Below are 16,397 nucleotides of genomic sequence, written 5' to 3' on the forward strand. Positions count from 1 at the left end.
AACAGGTAATACAGTCATTAATAAGCACTAAATCCAAAAACTGTTGTTAAAACTGTAGTTTAAAAGCCCATCTGTTTGCAGCACTCATGCATTCACATTGTGTGCTTGACATTCTCTTTAGCATGCACTTTACTTCCCCTAGCATGCCAGCAACACAGCAGAATCACTAACATAAATAATCTGATGGTGAAGGAAGATAAGAAATGTAACCTTTGCCTAACAAAATAAATATCTTCAATAGCCACAAAAGACAACTTATTCGTTTAACAGAACCAGTGTCTTCTGACATGCAACAAGGTGTGACACAAAAGGAAGGGTCATTGAAAATACTGTATACAGTCTGTGCAAACACTCTGCCTCACTGTGGTGCTCTTTACATCGACTTTCTCCTCAAACGAGAGAACTCGCGGAAGCTGTGCCCAGGAGAGAGCGTGCTTCCTGGGGAAGAGAGTCCAGTGTTGTCCCTGGAGCCCGGTGAGCAGCCCTGGATCCTGTAGGACACTGAGTTATAATAAACAGAATTGAGATGGCAGCCGTGGTGTTCACCGTGGGACAAAAGAGGACTATCACAAATCCCCAAACGGTAGCACACACAGGAGCAGAGGGAGCTGAGGCTCGACTCCGGCCTGTCTCTGCCTGCCTTGATCTGAAAACGCAGCCTGTGTCTGCAGGGGCTTCTTCTCTCCTGGTCCTCCGCTGGGGTAGCAATGAGGTTAGTGCGGCTGGTTCCTTCCTCCATCGGGAGGAAGAGCGTACTGTGGCTTCGACTTTGCACCGCGTTGCTCCTGTTCCTCTCTCTGTAGTTGCCTCTGCTCTGTTCTACAACATGAAGACTCAGAGAGCCATCTATAAGGCCTCTGTCCCTCTTCAGCGAGGCCCTCTCCTGAGCATCTCTCCGCTCATCCTCAGTGTTCATGGTGAGGAAGCGAAGCACCACCAAGTTCAGGAAGGCCCCGATGACAGTCAGCCCCACCAGGATGTACATGAAGCTGAATGCCACGTAGGGGGTTTTCTCCTGGAGGTCCTCCTTCTTCTGCAGGGCCACAAAGTCCCCAAAGCCAATGGTGGTGAGTGTGATGAAGCAGTAGTAGTAAGCGTGGAAGAAGCTCCATCTCTCAAAGTGTGAGAAGGCTGCAGCCCCAACACACAGTGTTCCAATGCAGGACAGGAAGCCCACCAGCACCATGTTCTCCATGGACACCTCGGTGCGGCGACAGCCCAGGCACTGCTTCACCTTATGGAGCAGATAGCGGACAAATGTGTTCATCCTTTCTCCCAGGCTCTGGAACATGACCAAAGTGAGAGGAATGCCCAGCACAGCGTAGAACATGCAGAAGACCTTCCCTGCATCTGTGCCTGGAGCTGCATGTCCATAACCTTAATGCAGAGAGGTGGAAATGAGAGGAACACTGTGAGGAATAATGTAGCAAGGCATGGATCGATTTTTTGTTGTTGTATTAGCCTGCAATTTAAACAAACCTTTAATGTTGTATTTATGGAGAAACTATTTTAAATTCTCAACTGTAATAGCAACAGATTAAATCAGTACCTCTCATCTCTAAAGACATAAGAATTACATCCACTTACCAATGGTGGTGATGACTGTAATGGCAAAGTAAAAAGAGCCAGCAAATTTCCACTGTCTCCCGGCTCGATGGGGCTCAGCTTGCAGCACCACTCGCTCGATTTCGTAGTAGTCGTCCTCGGAGAAGCGGTACTTCTTCTTCATCTCGTTGCGCTTCTGCTCCAAGATGCGTCTGCGGGAGCTCTCCGACTCGGACTCCAGCGCGTCAAACACCGCGGCGCCCACCAGCAAGTAGGAGAACATGCAGAGGATGAGCGACAGGGTCCGGATGTTTTGCTTCTTCATCCTCGGTGTCGGCATGAAAGTGGGGGTTAGACGGGCACAGTTACAGGTGGTACTGCTCCTCAGCGTGCACTCCACATTGGTGCTGAAAGCCTGTTGCGTAAAACGTAGTAGCAGGAGAAGCGTGCGGGGAAATAAAAAACTACGAAATGTGTCTTACTAGGTTCAGATGTTTATGGGAAAACGCGCATAACCTGCTGTGCGCATTGAGAGCGATCGATACCCTCAACACAGTCATCTGTTTAAGCAAGTGGCATCAGCTTTCTTCTTCGCATGCGCAAAGCAGGTCCAAATTTAAAAAGCTGTGTGTAATGTAATGTATGAATAAGACACATGGTCAGCTTTTGCACCAATGTTCAGTCTTATCACAGCTGTGTGCAACAAGTGAGGTCCCGACTCGACCCGGCAGATACCAATCCAACATGAGGAGGGGGGTTCAGCACCGTGGACAGCGTCTGAACTTAAAACTGCGCATCCAAAGGTGGAGATATCCAGCGGCTGAGAAACACGACAACCAGGTTCAATGCAACTACGCACACCATGACTGAAGTTCTCAGATGTGAAGCTCAAATACTAATGTCCAGGTAATATGTTGGAAACCAAAATTGCTGTGTTATATTGTGTTTTCTTGCCCAAAATAACAAAGCACCAAAAATAATGACATAGTAAAACTGTTGTTACTTGATTTATGAGTACATTTAAAATGGTTAATTCTGGGTTAATACCAATTCTGAGCTCAAGGCATAAAGGAAAAGGCCATTTCAAGTAATGATGTCATCTTGTGTGAATTATAATCATTTCACATCTTAGAAAATTAAGTAAATACAAATAATAAAGACCTTTTAGGTCATTGTTAGTAAAAAAAAAAGCAAGTGAATAGTGAAGATATTAATTGTGTGTGTGTGTGTGTGTGTGTGTGTGTGTGTGTGTGTGTGTGTGTGTGTGTGTGTGTGTGTGTGTGTGTGTGTGTGTGTGTGTGTGCCACATTGCTACACTAGATGCTTCTGGAAACCTACTGTACTGTAGATGATGCCGGTTGCCATGGTTACTCATACTAGAAGCACAGACTTAAACTGGAGCTAATATGTTAAGCGTAATGATCTGGGCCCTCGTTGTGTGAATTATGTTGTCATTACATCACAGCATCAAGTCACAAGTCATTATTCCGGCAAGATTTCTGTACCAAGACAAACATGGAAAAATAAATAGATACACCACATATTAAAGTGAATAAAAGCATCACCCTTATGTCACATTTGGTATAGCACATACTAGGATTACTTTGTTTTCTTCTGTTCTAAAACAGAGCAACCTGCTCTCAGCGGCCCTGTTTCCGTGTTAAGTGGCTAAATCAGCACACTTGCATCCCTGTTGTGATTCAAACCAGCTCTCCATAAATCAATTACATCTCGGCTGATAAGAGAGGAACCTGAAGCCCTAACAGCCGCCCATCAATCCACACAGCGTGCATTCACATCCTTTCAAAGCCCCAGGACCTGGAACAAAGTGAGGAGGCCCATCAATCCCCATCAGGCCCGGGCTCAAGGATAAGTATTTAGACTCAAAGAGATGCTTCATTGATTTTGTTTTTGCTCGCTCTGTTTTCTCGGCTTTTTCCCTTACATTTCATCTTCACACAAACACATTAGCAGGTCATTTACAAGGAACAATGAGACAAATGAAGAGGTTTATGCCATCAACTGTCCACATAATCACTCACAATGCCTCATGGTTTTTTTTCTTATTTATAATATTGACTTCTGGCAGATTATGAGACAATGACATTCAAAAAGCCCTACATAAGAGACAACCAGATTTAAAAGTGTATTTTGCCTATGTGTTGTCATTAAGCATCTCTCTGTTGTTTTGTTTCTCTTTGTGGTTATTTTTTAGTCATTTTATCTATTGCTCTCATTTTGTCATTTTAAAGTTGTTTTTTATCCTCAGTCTCTGTTGTGATGCGGAAAAAATGCAGATGGTATAAAAACATTTTTGAAGATGCCCATGGTATCATGCAGAGAACAAGAAGACCTCTCCGCCTGAAGGCATATTTCTCTACTAAATAAAACCCATCTGCCAATTCTGCAGGGGGGGAAATGCAAATTTCACAAAATCCAGGAGAAAGGCTTATAGAAATTAAGCTCCTCTGTAGAAGCTCAACTTTAAGGATTGAAAGGTGGTGTTTAGCAGCTGTGCTTTGACAGGGACAGGAGAAAAGTGTGTGCACACACCTGTTGTCAGAGCAGTGAGTGAGACAGGTTGAGGACCTGAAGACACAAAGATATGTGGACAGTTGTGAACTTAACTACAAAGACTTTAATTAGTATAGTGATCCGCTGGTTTCCTGTGACTAAAGCAGTTTAGGATTTAGGACACATATGTTAAAAACTTGATATAAATTTAAACAGAAGATCTCACTTGCTATTGCACACTTTAAAAAGTCATGCCTTCAAAAGTACGCAAAAGTACATACATTTAAGCATCAAAAACATCATTTATGTACCAAAAGTAAAAACGTATCGTATCCTATAATTTTGTTGGTGAATTATTATTATTGGTTGTGTTAATAATTAGAATCTGCAAAGAAACTTCAATTCAAATGTAATTAAAGGGAACTAAATGTACCTTTAAAATAGTACTTAAAGGTGGGGTAGGTATGTTTGAGAAACCGGCTCGAGATACACTTTTTGTTATATTCCATGGAATGCTCTTAACATCCCGATAGCAATGAATATCTTAAGTGCTTTGACAAAAAATCCATAAAAAAATGTCATCTGTGGAAGCCATAGTACTGTAAAAAGCACGACCAATCATTTTAGCCGGCCCGGCTAAAATAACTGGATGGCCTACCTGCCTGTCAGCCTTCCATCTGTGCACAAACTTATCTCGTGCCCTCATTGGTCATGTGCGCGTTCGTGTGTGTTGGAGGAGGGGCTCTGTAAGGAAGTGGCAGATTTCTTCCGGCTGTGTATTTTCAAATTCTAGCGCACTCGAGCTGGTTTCTCCAAAATTACCTACCCCACCTTTAAAGCTTCTGGAAATCTGTCTTCAAATAGTACAAATGCAAACTTGATATAAAGGTTGAGTGTCTCATCAAGCATCTACAAAAGAGAAAAAACAAATGTTGATATCTTCACTTGAACTGAGCAGTGTTTGAGTGAACTGACTTTGTTACTTTCTAGGTTAGCATCTACTTTCCACTAATGTGTGTACAACTACTAACACATTTCTCCATTGTACGGAAATACAAATTAAACAAATTAAATCTTACATTCACATAGAAATGGCGATTCATTTTATTATACGGTTTGGCTACCTAAAATGGGGCGAAGCCTGTGAGCTAGTTCAGGCAGTCAACTCGAGCATTTATGCTGCATTCATACATAACGCCACTTGCCACTCTACAACCAACCAAACAGAGCCTCCTTAATATGCCGCTCTATTTAACCTGCCAGATATCTCTCTATGCATTGCTTGCTGCTGGTTCCCAGCTTCCACCTGTAGGCTCGGGGGGGGGGTTGGTTATTTAATCGTGCTATGTATCTGTGGAGTGATGAGGCCCGAGCCTAGATGCCAAACTCAACTATATGCTGCTTCTAATAAACATGTTAAAGAAACACGTGAGTTGTCTGACTGAAATGGTTATTATGGGTAATTAAACTGTGTTACAGCTTGTTATGCTTCAGTGCCTTTGTGTTTGGTTGCTATCGATTTGGTAGCGGTACAGATGTTTCCTATAGGAAAATATTCTGAGCCTCAGTTTAATAAATCAGTTTGAAACCAGCTAGTAGTTTCTAAGAACTTGGGAAGGACTTTAAACACAAACAGGTACTGTATTTGACAAATAGCTGCTGTAACCCATTTCCCCCACATGACCCTCGACTCCACCCATAAGGCCCCAGCAACAGGAAGCAGGGACGCTCGCAGTTACAAGGGGGGAGGTAGAGAGGAAAAGTCACTAAATTCCTTTCAATCTCATATAAATGCAGCCAGACTGGGATTACATCATTTTAAAATCTCTTTACATATTTACAAATCGTTCCATCTGCATGAAAGTCTCTGAGAACAAGAGAACATGGAATTCATTTTATAAAGCAGACACTAAATAGCTACAGCAAATACTGGATGCCTGCAGAGCCCGCTGGTTTCCACAGTAACTAACACCAGAAATAGAAACCCACACCAGCGGCCATTCAAAATTGAATCCCCCTGTGATAATACACGAGTCTATTTATACCTTTTGATGGCGAGATACTGCCTTGTATAAATGCTACTGTCCAATTACTGTCAGAAGATGGAAATCATGGTCGAATGATGATGATCCTCATACCCTTGAATCATTTGTGCTGCTGGTGCATACAAATGATGACACATGAATAGTAAAGAAATTACACGACACTCAGGAAGGATTAGTGTGTCAGATACCAACACTTCCTCACACCTCTGGGAACAAATCTTCCCAAAATTCACAAATAGACATCTACAAAACTAAAAGTCTTTCTGGCGTAAATAAAAGGAGGCTGAATTATTGCTGGACTGTTTGTTTGTTTCTGACAAAAAATGAAGATGTAAAACTGACCTGCTTAATCTATATCAGTCCTTTTTTCTGTATACGTTTATATTATTGTCTATATTAAAATGTATGTACATTGGAAATGTGTATGTATAGATTTCTATTAATTTGTTCTATTCTGTCAATATTCATACTTTGGCAATTCTGTATGCAATCTTTCTAACTTTCAAGGACAGTACCACTCTTGAATCAAAGTCAAATAATTAAAAAAGGATAAATCTACTATTCACACGCAAACGAATTAATTAAAGTGGACCTATCATGCTATATTTAAATGATATATTGTAGGGCCATACCTATATAAGGTATATTTATACGTTTCTGTTTTCAAAATACCAAACAGATCATGCATTTTAGCCATGTCTCATTTCGCTCTATTTGCTGTTCCCCAGCCCTGTTTTTGCAGGGGGCTGATTCTGTGAGCTGCAGTTGACCACGCCCCCCTGCAGGAGAGGGGAGCCGCTCTGATCAAGTCAGAAGAGGGGGAGAAAAATAGATCTCCGTCCTGCGTGTTTTATTATAGCCTATTATTATATAGAGTCGTTATTCATTTGTTTTAAAGCTCAATAAATAACAAAGAAGACCTTTGACCGGCACTTTTCTAATTTTGTCCGGAAGATTTAAACTTTAACGGACATCTTGACCAGCGAAAGAAAACCTAACTGAAACTCTGCTGCACGGTCCCCTCGTTCCTTGGAAGAGGCGGAGAGGTGGGTGTTTGTCATCTGCTGGTGGACTAACCGGAGAGAATTACAGTGCTTGCCTCGACGGAGGGATTGCATTGAATTAAAGCAGCAGGAGCAAACGCTTGCCTCGGGGAGGGAGAAAAAAAGCCACAGCGGAGAATAAACAGAAGGGTAACCATGGTAACCATGCGCGGGAAGTCTTCTTCGCTGCTTTTGCGGCAGACTACAGCGCCATTTACAGGCCTGGCATATGTACTACAGCGTCTCCAGCACTTTCGAGCGGCAATGGCCGGCCGTGGCCCAACCCCACATTCCCCTGATAGGTGGAGAGTTGGCCCAATAGCCGTAGCGCCACCGTCCTGACGTCAGGACAGTGTTCAAATCTGGATCAGTTTTTATCAGATCCATTGCAGCCCCTTTTTTAGAGATTTGGGTATGGAGGAAAATAGAGAGGGTTGTGTTTTCTGACACTTGGTGAGTTCCCTGGAACACCGGGGACACATATTTATGTATAAAAGACGTACAAAAGTGCATTTTGCATGATAGGTCCCCTTTAAGCTGTCGAAAATCTGTCGTATACATATTCAATACATATATCAGGTTGATGACAGGTCACCAAGTATTGTGAGGAGGGTTTTTTATTGATTTTATTAACTGAACTGTTGATCTGAATCAAAATATTTTCCAACGGCTATCCGTCCTACAACATTTTGCAAAAAGTATGACTAAATCTATACAAATCTTGACTGATGGATAGATGGATTGGATACTATTTATCCCCAGGGAAATTATATAGTGCTATCATTGTTTGTCAGTTGAAGAGTTAGCAATGCTTCTAGTATATCATTACTGTTTGTGATATAACAGTCAAGTGGAATAGTTTTGCTAAATAGCCTCAAAGGAGAGTCTGTCTGACTCATATCAGCCGGTTGCTGTTATTATTACCGTGTGCTGCCTTCAATGTCCGTCGGAAATTGAACCATTTATTAGAAAGCACATTCACAACTGCATTAAATGACAAATGACATCACAATGAAGTGGAATTATTATTCATATCATTGTTTTCATGACATGTGACATCAGTGTCCATTAAATGAATTCAAACTGAGGGCATTATGAACAAAAAACAGAATTCAAAATGAAAAACTATACACAAGTGGTCAACCAGGAATGGAGGTGTGTAGAAATTGGTAAAATGGTTGGGCTTTTTTACTTTTGCAACATTTCTTTGATTTCTTTGTGTGCCACAACATTAAGAAATCCAGTAAATACTGGGGACATTTTGAGGAGGCGAACTTTGTGGATAAAATATTTGGCTAAATAAATCAAATTCCAAATTATGTTTTTGTGTGTGTCAAGCTATGCGAGCAACGATAATTCCTATTCAGAGAGGGAGGCCCCTGAAGGCAGCACCAGTACTGCAGCCGCCGTCGGCGCCGCTGTCTGACGATGGTAAACCTGAGAGACGGATGGTTAGGGCTGACCGTCCTCGACTAACCTGAAAATGCGAGTGTGACTTAATGCATGCCCCGTATTTATATAGTGCTTAATCAGGCTACACGTCTACATAGCCTTAGCTAGTCACAGAAGGATAATTTTGTAGTCATGGAGGACGACTGTGTTTGCGAGTACGACTCGACCTGGGACTCGGAGAGTGATGGAGACGACCCGGCCGGAGAGAGCCAGACCCGACGGTCCTGCCAAGACAAAAACAAATCCGCCTGGAATTTAGTACGTGATTTAAATATTATTCAGCAAAACCAAAGTGTACCTACATCCTATGTTACAGTGTAGTATGTTTACTTACTCATTGCCTGCACCTGGCCAGCCGTTTGCCAGTATTACCACGGCTGGAAAGCTAATGATAGCCTCTGCTGCAGGATGCTAACTAGCCTAGCTAGCCTCTGACGGTAGCTTAATCAGAGGGGTTAAAAGTCGCTGGTGTTAGGTTTATATATGTTGTCCTGCTAATAGTTGTTCCTGTGAATCGTGTGTAATTTGTATGCACAGTTACTATATTTTAGATAAGTGTTAAGCCCTTCTGCGGGAATAGGAAATGGATTAGCTTGGCCTTATATGTCAACTTGTAGTGTACGTAATAACGTTATAAATGTTTATACTGTCATTAGAAACCTTACATGTCGTGTGATGTTATTTGTAATGATGAAGCAACGTAGATTGAATCACATGTGAATTATACAAATGCATATCACAGTGCAACGCTATGCATGTCAATTTCACTTTCGCTTTTATTTTTAGTGGCATCACGCGCCCAGGAACATGAGAGCAGCAAAGGACATGCAGAACTACAGGAGAGGATATCCAGTAAGTGACAGCAAAGATATCTGAACCAAAAACACAGGGGGAAGAAATACTCAGATCTTGTACTTAAGTAAAAGCAGAAGTACCCAAGTGAAGGAACACTGTATACAAGAGTCCTGCAATGTTACTCAAATAAAAGTACAAAAGTATTCGCATCGAAATATACTTAAAGTACTAATTATGCAGATTGGCCAATTTCAGAATAATATAAGTGATATGTTATTGATGTATTAAAGTGTTCATTTTAAAGGTCCCATGTCATGGCCATTTCTACTGATCATAATTCAATTGTTGAGGTATACTAAAATAGATTTATATTGTGCAATTTTCCAAACTCACATTGTTTTCTCATACAGCATCTCTGTATAGTATGTGTATTCACTCTCTGTCCTAAACGGCTTGTTGGAGCTCCTGCCCCCCCCCCCGTCCCTGTGAACCCAGTGGCCGTCTGCAAGACAGCGAAACCCAGCCCGAAACACACACACACCCGCAGCCTGGCTGGGAGTTTGTGTGTGTGCTCAGGCTGAGTTCCGCGGTGTCTCGCTGTCTCGCTGACCCCACACCAGTGAGCTGGCTCACACTGTCCCGCTCCTCGCAGCAGCGAGCCTCGCAACGTCCCGCCGAGTGTGTGTGTGTGTGAGTGTGAGGTAGTCCGCGGATTGGTCCAAACGTAACGGCTCCGCGGACGTAACGTAACGGTTCCGCGGACGTAACGTAACGGTTCCGCAGATTGGACCAATCTGCGGAGCCGTTACGTTACGTCACTATACCCAAATACGTCACTATACCCAAGAAGTAAACAATGGAAAAAGACAAATCTCCAACGAGGCGTTCTGGGGCAGCATAGACAGGTCTTTTCTGTGTTAGAGTTTTACTCGCTACAGGGTGTACTTTGAGGGTTTGTGACTCTGCAGACCGTTTACATGCATAAAAAGTTACATAACACAAGGGGACGGGTAATAACCGGAAAAGCATGACATGGGACCTTTAATTACTTTGTATTATGCAGGATAGTTTTTGAATTTACTCCAGATGTAACTAAAGTCTTATTTAAGTGATGATTATATTTCACATTATTAAACAAAATCTGTAAAGTAACTAAAGGTACTAAGGAAATGTAGTGGAGTAAAAGTTCATGATTTACTTCCGGACTAGTGGGGTAAGAGTAAAAAGTAACAAACAATTAAAATACTCAAAGTCCCTTGAACTTAAGTACAGTATTTGATTAAATCTACTTAGTTACTTTACACCACTGCAAAAAGAACATCTTGTGAACCACAGTTAAGGAGATCTCAAAATGTGTGTTTTTTCTGTTTTGACAGAATCTTACAGATGACGAGTGCTCAGAAGACAAAATGAACAATTTGCAGTTTTATCTCAATAAATTTCCCTCCTCACCTGATGGTAATATATATTTGAATTCTCTTACGATATATGTTCAGTATTTTGAAAAGTCTGTGTGCAGTGACATGGTGCTTTTATTTGTTTGTACAGATGTCTACATTGAATCATTTCATAAAGAATGGAAAAATGACTACAAAAGACTGGAGAGAGTTCACTCGTACATTCAGTGGTATGTATTGTCCACGCCTTTTGATGGGGGCTACGTTCAGTCTGATGATACAGAGACAATGTCATCTGATTCGGATGACCTTTGGAAACCTGTCACTATTTTAAGCAAGACCATAATGATGAAACAGAAAGTAAAACAAAGGGTCCTCCTGAATAGCAAAATGTTAAAAGTCAGTAGCTTAGTACCCGTTTAAAGCTATTTTAGTAGTAAATTAGCATACATTCATGCATTGTTGAGTATCTTAATCAAGCTATTTATTGTTAATGAAATAATCAAGGTTCAGGCCATTACTTTTGTCAAAGATTTGACAAGAAAGACTATCATTTAGTAGACATTATGTTCCAGTGGTACCAAGATTAAACTCATGTTGATGATCGCTTTCTGATCCAAGTCTGATCATTTTGATTTATTTTGTCGAATCATAGTGCTTTAGAGCTGTATCTGGTGTTTTCATGGTCTTGCCTGAATAAGAGTAGAGTTTATTAATTGGTTTGTGTCGTTTCTCTCAGGCTGTTTCCACTGCGAGAGCCGGGGGTTAATTACATGGCTTCAGAACTTACCAAGAAGGAAATTGAGGTAAGTGTATCCTCGGAAACAACAAGTCTTTAAATGAACACTCTACCAAACAATTAATTGTGCATTATTTATTTATCAACAGTGATGCATTTTGTTGGAATAGTTTCAAGCTGCATTTTAAATCACCAAAAAAGCGGCTGCAAAAGTTTGTTTTATATCACGTCAGTTATAATTTAAATGCCTATTTCCATGTTAAACAAACAGGAAAAGCATTGTGTCGCGCCGTGTCGACCTTCCTCCCAATCCTCTCATTTCCCGTCACTTCCCTACTCTACATTATTAAAATTAAAGCATAATGCCTCAAATTGTACTTTAACATTAAGCTCTTCATGTGAACAAACGGATAGACATAAAGATAACTTTATAGTTTTTTTCCCCCCAAAACAGTACTATAAGCTATCCAAGTTGAAATGCAAACCGTTTGGATATCCTTTTAAATGTATACCATGTTGAATATCACGAGTTTGTTTAAACTTTTGGATCAATATTGCAATGTTGCATGCAATCAAAAAATGTGTCCTACAAGTTGTTTGTTATATTTGGCATTTATTGTATATGCTCACCTAGGCCTTCAAGAAGAATGACGAGGCCAAAAAGAAACTAGTCGAGTCCTATGAACTCATGTTGGGCTTCTACGGGATGCGTTTGGTCAACAAAGAGACGGGTGAAGTGAAACGAGCAGATAATTGGAAGGAGCGATACGGAAACCTGGAAAGGTAAATACAAAAAATAATAATCTTGTATAAATAAAATTGCCAATGTGTACTTTTCTTTTATACATTTCTTCTCTCTTGCAGGAATATGCACAACAACCTGCGCATCACTCGCATCCTGAAGAGCCTCGGAGAGCTGGGCTTCGAGCACTTCCAGGCCCCACTGGTGCGCTTCTTTCTAGAAGAGACATTAGTCAAGAAGACCCTCAGCAGTGTGAAGCGCAGCGTGCTTGACTACTTCCTGTTTGCTGTCCTGGACAAGCAGAAACGTCAGGAGCTTCTGCGCTTTGCCTACCTTCACTTTGAGCCAAAGGATAAGTTTGTGTGGTGTCCCAGAAAGTTCCAGAAACAATTCAGGAAGGCAGAGAAACGATCTGATGGTGTAGGGAATGGAGATGGAAAAGATGAGTCCATTTCACGGAGTAAAAGCAAAGATGGAGAAGCAGTTGTGCAACAAAAAGAGGATGGACTGGATAATAATACAAAGGCTCAGAAAGAAACTGATAAAACGCCAAGTAAAGAGAAAAACAAACTGTCAGAGGCGTCCCCTGAGAAAACAAAACCAGAAGCAGAGAACGTCGGAAATGGAAACACAGAGGCCGAGTCTAATGATGAGATTGTGGAGAATGGAAATGACTCCACGGATGATGTTGATGAAATGGATCAGTCGTCCAGTCCTGACTCTGCGACGGCAAAGGCAGAGCCCTGTGCAGACAGCGAGGAAACATTAACCAACGACTCAAAGGACCCCATCCAGGAACCAGATGTCATTATGCAAACGGATGAGGATACAGACACAAAAAAAACACCGAAGAAGAAGAGAGAAGATGACAAGGTGCTGCCAAGCAACGGCTCTGCTGGGGACTCTGCCAGCGAGCAGATGGAGGAGAAAGCTGGTGCTAATAAAGCCACCGGTCAAACCTCAGCCCAAGCCCCCCCTAAGACTGCTAAACATTCCCCCTCTCTCTCCTCTGGGATAGAGGAAAAAATCCCAAGGACTGATTTTAATCAAGTGCCAGATAAGAAGGAAGAGGAAGAAACGTCAAATGTGTCGGCAACAAATGGGTCAGGGACGAGCGCCGACAAAGGTGTGTCTGAGCAGACAAACGGGAAGGAGACGGAGGATGTAGAAATGGAATCAAACCCGGTGTGTTCAGATCAAAATATGGGGAGTACATGAATAAACTGGGGAAAGGAGGAGTTCTTTCATTTGATCTTGAAATGAAATGTAATATAGGGACAGAGTATTACGTTAAAGAACTTCCTAGGCCTTATTTCTACTATATGTGATGTTTAGATATTGATTATTTTCACTTTGAAGGAGTATATGAACCCACTAGTTGCTGAATGTGGGCTGGATGTTACTCGGTTTCCAGGTGGCCATCAGACAATATTAAAGGGGAAGGCTGGTGGTATTCTATTCTTTTGTTATTGCCAACAAATCCCATGGAAAGGTCAAAACCAACTGGAAGCAGCGGAGGCAGTAAACGTGTTAGCATTGTTAGCTTGCTGGTGCTAGCCCAGCTGCTCTGTGGCCTTACAGGTCGTAACTGCTGTTGAATCTCCACCAAACCAACAGTCTCTACATACTTTGACTTCTCCACCTCCTGTCAGCTCCAAGCATATTGGGTCTTAGAAACATGAGTCCTTAAAAATCCTTTAAAACATAGAGCATTTTTTTTTTTTAAGAGCTAAGTAATTGGACTAACAAGTGACGCGTTTTAGTAAAAAATAACTCAAACAGGACTAAATTGTGTTTTGTTGAGGACTATTTCAGTTTTGTGAGTTGACAGTAGCAGGACGGTGCATGTGAGGTTGACTGAAAATGAAATTCAGTGTCAGTGTTTATTGCAACCGTTTTTGGACAATAGAATAATGTGTAACAGGAGTAAGCTACTGTATATGACGCTCTAGATGCACATTCAAAACCTTCCTTTGTTTTTTTCACAGGATTTGTCGGCAATAACAAAAACATTGAATATTACCAGGATTATAATTTAAGGTGGTAATGTACAAGGCTGATATTTGATATCTCTACAGAAAGCACTATTATTAATGTATATCAATTAAATGATGGTGTCAGCCTTTTTTACACCTTAATACTTTCACAATTTAATTTTCTTTTGCACTAAAAAATGATTAATTGGAAAAGCTTTTTTGTTCTCTTTGGGCTGTTTTTATGTGAGTAAAAATAATCTGTTCTGGTTTGTGTTTCTGCTGGATCCCGTTGAGCAAATAGATTTAAGAATGAATTTGCTAAGGTTATATTTCATTAATGTTGCACCATCTGTATGTGTTCATGCAGATTTGGGAAGTTAACTTTTTATTTGAACAATTGAGAGCATTGCCAAAAATGTGATAAGACTGGTTGATTGTATAATGTTTTTTTTGGCAGAACTGATAAAGCTATAATTTAAAGTCCACTGTGTGTTCATCTGACATGAGTGAAGTCCATGAAAATGAACAAGCCAGGATGAGCATATGGAGGCATCTTTTATATCCACTTAATTTTCACTATTAGTTATTGAACTTATGATATTTCCATAAAGATATGGTAATAACTTTACAAACAAATTGTTTATATAATGACTTTTTTTTGCCCAATTAAATTCCTGGCAGTTACAAAGCAGAATAAAGTTATACTATTTTTTGAAGCTTTTATGAATTGTGTCGGTTTACCCAAAGTCTGATTCTCATTATAATGTATTAAATAGCCATTTTCAGGATAACACTGTATAATCTTATGCTCCTATTCATGAGTCTCTTCCTTGATCTCCCATGCAGCAGCAGCATTTAGTAAATCCATAAATATCACTTTCTTACCAGCAAACAGACCAAGCATCATGTATATGACTCAGAAGAGGGAAGCAGTTTAGACGCAGCACAGTTTGTTCAGTTCTCTGGGTCAGTCGAGTCAGGGAGTGAGTAAGGACAGTAAAATATAAATACTGTTGCTGTTTGATGCACTGTTCCTTCCCATCTATCTATAGCTCTACCCACTTCCTGTACGGAGGACCATAAATCAATGTTTAACACTTTATATTGATTTATTTTCAAATTAGATTAAGAATACTGAGATAAAGCTTCTTGCATTTTGAGTCTTATGGTTAGATAATGTAAGCTATTCCTCTTTTATGTAGTTTTTTTTGGACAAAACATTTGCACATGTGCCTCAAAAGTAGGATGATGTGCCTCATCTGTGGTAATCAGTTTGTCGATTGACAGAAAATATATATTTTTTTAGCACAATACGATATTCCATTGTCAAAGGAGCTAATTTATTGTGATCACTTGTTTTATGTGATGGTAAACTATAGGTATTGACAGTTTATCTGACTTCCCCTTGGACAACTTGTGAGACATTGCACTTTTTCAGTGTTTCCTGAGATGTCATAAACTAGACTCCAGATAATCTACAGTGGTCACCTGGTAGGGGGATCTGATGAAGACATGATGTTGAATTGCATTATGGGAAATGTAGGATCGGGGGGGGGGGGTAGGGGGGGCCAGTGCCCCCCTAACACTGACTTTGGACCCCCCTGAAAATGAAAAAAGTTTATGATTAAACGATTTCTTGGCTGAGGGAATAGGCGTAACTAACGCTATTTGTCATTCTAGTCGGACCCATTAGAACAGGGGTCTCCAACACGTCGATCGCGAGCTACCGGTAGCTCGCAAGCCCTCAATAAGTAGCTCGCCAAGCAAATCCAAAATGTAAAAAATACACATAAAAAAAAGGGAATGTAATTAAAAGAATCTACCCTATGCATAAACGAAACCTCAATCATAGCGAACTCTATCTACTTACTACAACTCTATATCTATCAAACACCCCTCTTCCCCCCTCCTCCCACAATGAATATCGACCAATCACGTTCTTGCAACAGTTTAAAAGGGGAGTGATTAAAATATGCATAAATAAAAAGAAAGAATGCTAACTATAGGTATAATAAGATAAGAATAAACAAGTTTAAATGATTTGTTATTGATGATCATATTCTAAAGATGTTTGGATTATTGAAAAGTATACAGCTCCCTTTCATCTGAGTGCTGAGAGCTGTATCCATAAATTCATGTTGTGCTCAAA

General features: G+C 40.8%; 2 protein-coding genes across 2 annotated transcripts; one reads left to right on the forward strand and one right to left on the reverse strand.

Annotated features, from left to right (window-relative positions):
• Positions 1-373: 373 nt before the first annotated feature.
• Positions 374-1,885, reverse strand: kcnk15 (potassium channel, subfamily K, member 15). The gene is made up of 2 exons (XM_034126345.1): positions 1,588-1,885; positions 374-1,377 (listed from the first exon to the last, which is right to left on the reverse strand). Exons 1-2 carry the CDS (start codon positions 1,883-1,885, stop codon positions 374-376), a joined length of 1,302 nt encoding a protein of 433 aa, XP_033982236.1.
• A 6,671-nt stretch (positions 1,886-8,556) lies between these two features.
• ogfr (opioid growth factor receptor) lies at positions 8,557-14,964 on the forward strand. Its single transcript, XM_034126343.1, has 7 exons — positions 8,557-8,857; positions 9,386-9,451; positions 10,771-10,852; positions 10,943-11,021; positions 11,531-11,597; positions 12,165-12,313; positions 12,395-14,964. Exons 1-7 carry the CDS (start codon positions 8,732-8,734, stop codon positions 13,488-13,490), a joined length of 1,665 nt encoding a protein of 554 aa, XP_033982234.1. The 5' UTR covers positions 8,557-8,731; the 3' UTR covers positions 13,491-14,964.
• Positions 14,965-16,397: the final 1,433 nt, after the last annotated feature.

Source organism: Trematomus bernacchii, unplaced genomic scaffold (genome assembly GCF_902827165.1).
Source record: "Trematomus bernacchii unplaced genomic scaffold, fTreBer1.1, whole genome shotgun sequence".
NCBI lineage: Eukaryota > Metazoa > Chordata > Actinopteri > Perciformes > Nototheniidae > Trematomus > Trematomus bernacchii.